The sequence below is a fragment of the Etheostoma spectabile genome, chromosome 14 (assembly GCF_008692095.1).
Source record: "Etheostoma spectabile isolate EspeVRDwgs_2016 chromosome 14, UIUC_Espe_1.0, whole genome shotgun sequence".
Classification (NCBI taxonomy): domain Eukaryota; kingdom Metazoa; phylum Chordata; class Actinopteri; order Perciformes; family Percidae; genus Etheostoma; species Etheostoma spectabile.
This window is the reverse complement of record NC_045746.1, coordinates 9,902,060-9,905,819: the sequence shown is the minus strand read 5'-3', so window position 1 is coordinate 9,905,819 and position 3,760 is coordinate 9,902,060. Positions and strand designations below refer to the sequence as shown.

The following is a 3,760-nucleotide window of genomic DNA, read 5'->3' as shown; positions in this document are numbered from 1 at the left end:
GCACACATGGACACAGATGTCGACAATGTCGTTTTTCAGAATCTGGAGGAAGCGGCCTATCTTCTGAACTCGGTCGCTAACGTTAATCACAACCCTGGGATAGCTGGTCGCCTGCTTATATGCTGCCTGTGGACGCCGTGGAAGGACTTCTACATGCGGGTTTGCCTGTTGGTGCCATTGCGAGGCTTTTTGGCGTCAGCGAAACAACAGTTCATTGTCGGATGGCAGAGAATGACATAAGGTGTTTGTAAACGCCATTTCCGAATTTTGAGAGGTGCATAAACGGCGTTCACGTGCGTTTAGCCTCCACTACATCACTGCCTTTTAGTGAAAATGTGAAACAGCAGCTACATTATGCGCCGTCTTCTGTGTCGACCAAAACAATCGGACATTTCAGCTCTGAAAAACTCAACATCTAACTTGAGGAAACATGTTGCGGTAATTTTCCAAAAATATAAATATTTTCTCTTGCTGTGGATAGGCGAATGTTTGTCTTTTATGTATATTTTAAACATTTATTTGTATATTGATATGCTGTATATACATTAAAAATGTGGCTTCATAAGTCTTTATTCAAAATTTTTTGTAATTAAAAATTAATTTTAATTTATTTTATTGTTAGGATGAACTGCAGTTTGCCTTAAGATGATTATTTTGTATTTTTGTCTGTCTGATTGAATACTTGTGTTGAGAGAAGTACTTTACTCAGTACTTTAGTAGTTTTTTCACGAAGAACTTTTGTACTCTTACTCAAGTAATTATTTGGATGACTAGTTTTTTTACTTGTACTTGAGTCATAATATTCGGAAGCAACCATAATTTTACTTGAGTACAATTCTCGGCTACTCTATTTTCCTGAACTTTACTGTTCTTCGTCCACTTCACGGCACTTCACTTCTTCACTTCACCACGTTTCAATTCTTTTCTTTACCACTGCAGTTCAATATATTTCTTCACTGCACTTGTCTTTTTTACTTTACTGAGCTATACGTCCTAACTGCGCTTCACTTCTTTATAGGGGTGTGACGAGACGCTTACTCCACGAGACGAGACACATCACGAGATTGGGTTCACGAGAACGAGATGAGACGAGATTTTTAAAAGTGGTGGTGCTGTAAGTGTTTTTGCATAGTGCTCGTGTTAGATTAGATTAACTCAACTTGGACCAGATCAGAGGGACGGTCCAATAGGCCAGAAAACCAGAGACAGAGGTAAAGAATCCAGTCCATAGTTATGTAACAGGTTGTCATGGCTAGCCTGTTGTGATGCTCAGGCAACGTTATGCTTTATGCATTATGAACAGACCAAATACTGGTGCAAATGACCTACAGCCCCTTTCCAAAATAATAATTCAAAACAATTGTTTGGGAATGTAAATATCCCAAGTATCTGGAAGAAAACAAACTGCTTCTTTAGCTTCAGTTCCATCTTAAAAATGTGTCAATTATTATTTAAATTTTTTTTTTTATAGGAACCAAATAGGAAAACATGAGCTGTTCTGCCTATGTACAATATATTCACAAACAATTTTCTCAGTGTTGCATCTTATATTATATACCCGGTCTCAAGTCTACTTCATTTGTTGGCATAGCCCGCCCTGAAATAAATCCCATCAGTCACCACTTCAAACAACATATAAAGTGGTAATAAGTCAAATTTAGAGATTGTAAAGGTTTGACTTTGTACAGATCCAGGCTAGCTGTTTCTGTCTTTATGCTAAGCTAAGCTAACTGGACGCTGACTGAAACAAATACCAATCATATTAAATATCTTCATGTGTAACTTTTTTAGCAAGAAAGCAATTAAGCATATACAGTATATATATATATACAGTACATCTATATATAGATGTACTGTATATACACGGACCAAAGTATGGTGGTGGACTGGTAGCTGGAGAGATGCCAGTTCACCACCTGGGCACCAAGGTGCTGTTGAGCAAGGCACCGAACCCCCAACTGCTCGGGGCGCCTTTCCATGGGCAGCCCCCCAACACTCTGACATTTCTCCATTAGTGCATGTATAGGACCTGAGCATGTGTGTGTAGTTCAGACCAGTGTGTAATGTGTAATAACAACCTAGAGTAAATTGCAATTTCCCCCTGTGGGACTAATAAAGGACACTTTATAAATTATTATCATATAAGATGAACATGCATAACAATCAATAACTTTTTCCATTTTTATTTTGGACCACATCCTGATTGTGGTCCAAAATGAAGTAAATCAGTATTGCAAATCATATGACTATTTGGTTTTGCTGTACTGTAGGTCATCTCCTTTCATTCTAACGTGTGTGTGTGTGTGTGTGTGTGTGTGTGTGTGTTCTTACCTTCAGCCAGCGCCTCCCGGACCTTGTCAGCGTCAGCAGACAGGTACAGGTTGGTGTGCCAGGCCTTGAGGTAGCCAATCGGACTGCTTCCCCCCGTCATACAGAATCTCTCAATAAACAAGTCTGGGGACGAGAGCAACACACACAACATGGTTTTTACTTTCAGTACATCTTCAAATGTCAACATCCAGTACGTCGGCAGCATTACACACACATTCAAATGTTCAGTGGTGGAATCAAACTAAGTCCATTTACTCCGGTACTGTACTTAAGTACAAATTTAAGGTACTTAACTGAATATAAAAATAAAAATTTGATCACAAAAAAATTACTTGTGCTTTACTTAAGTCTTTTATTATCACAACACTTTCTACTTTTCCTCCACTGCATTTCAGAGAGAAATATTGTACTTTTATTGGACAGCTTTAGTTACTTAACAAACTAAGGACTTTACACATTATTGAGTACTTTTACTCGTGTTATTTTAAGTAAATTTCCCTGATGATACTGACATACTTTTAATTAAGTTGCATTTTCAATGCAGGAACTTTACTTGTAACAGAGTATGAGTATGAATTGAGTATTTGTACTGTGCATTGTGGTATAAGTACTTTTATTTTTATTCTTCTGTATGTGTGTATATGTGTTTGTTGTGTAATGGTTGTCTTGCTACTGGATGCCGAAAATGTTCTTCTAAATTAATGAAGTATCTATCTATCTATCTATCTATCTATCTATCTATCTATCTATCTATCTATCTATCTATCTATCTATCTATCTATCTATCTATCTTTTTCTTAAGTAAAGGACCTGAATACTCCTTCCATTGCTGACAATATTTATACATTTATTTGTATCTGTACAGACAATGAGATGCAGAAACAAAACTGAAAATACTTGTTTTTCCTCTGAGCTGTAGCTTGATAAAGGAGTTCATGATAAGCAATTTGGAGAGTCACAGGGGTTGAAGTGAAGGGGAGATGGGGGCTAGGGACAGGGTGAGAGGATAAACTTACAAGCACTTAAAAGGTAAAGAGGGGGTTACCTAGAAAACCGCATGCGGGACTGCAAGAAGGCCAAGGTCTGCAGATAAGTGTCTGTGTATGTATTGACTGAGGCAGTCTCTTAATTCACTCCTGATGACCGATCCAAAGAGCAGCACAGAGACGGTATGGGGAGAACGAGAGGAGGGGGGGGGCAGATGTTTGGGGTTCAGCCCAAACCTAGTGGCGCGTCCTCCTTTGGGGAAGATTTTTCCCCATTTGTTGCAGCTATTCACACTATTTTACAAGCAATTTGATAATCGAATGCCTAAAAACCCAAGAACCATTTGCGAAAAACATGATGATTCCCAAGAATTACCTACAGCGGATTGAATAAGTTTACACCCCCATGCTAAAATGTATTAAAAAGAAGAATAAAAAAACAT

The 3,760-nt window shown here is 38.2% G+C and overlaps 1 protein-coding gene across 5 annotated transcripts in view; it reads right to left on the bottom strand.

Annotated features, from left to right (window-relative positions):
* The window catches only part of nt5c1aa (5'-nucleotidase, cytosolic IAa), a 24,324-nt gene that overhangs the window by 3,552 nt on the left and 17,012 nt on the right, over nucleotides 1–3,760 (bottom strand). For all 5 annotated transcript variants that reach the window (XM_032535150.1, XM_032535148.1, XM_032535146.1 and 2 more), the window contains one exon: nucleotides 2,332–2,454. In XM_032535150.1, the coding sequence (XP_032391041.1) occupies nucleotides 2,332–2,454 (123 nt within the window). The remainder of the gene's footprint in view (nucleotides 1–2,331; nucleotides 2,455–3,760) is intronic.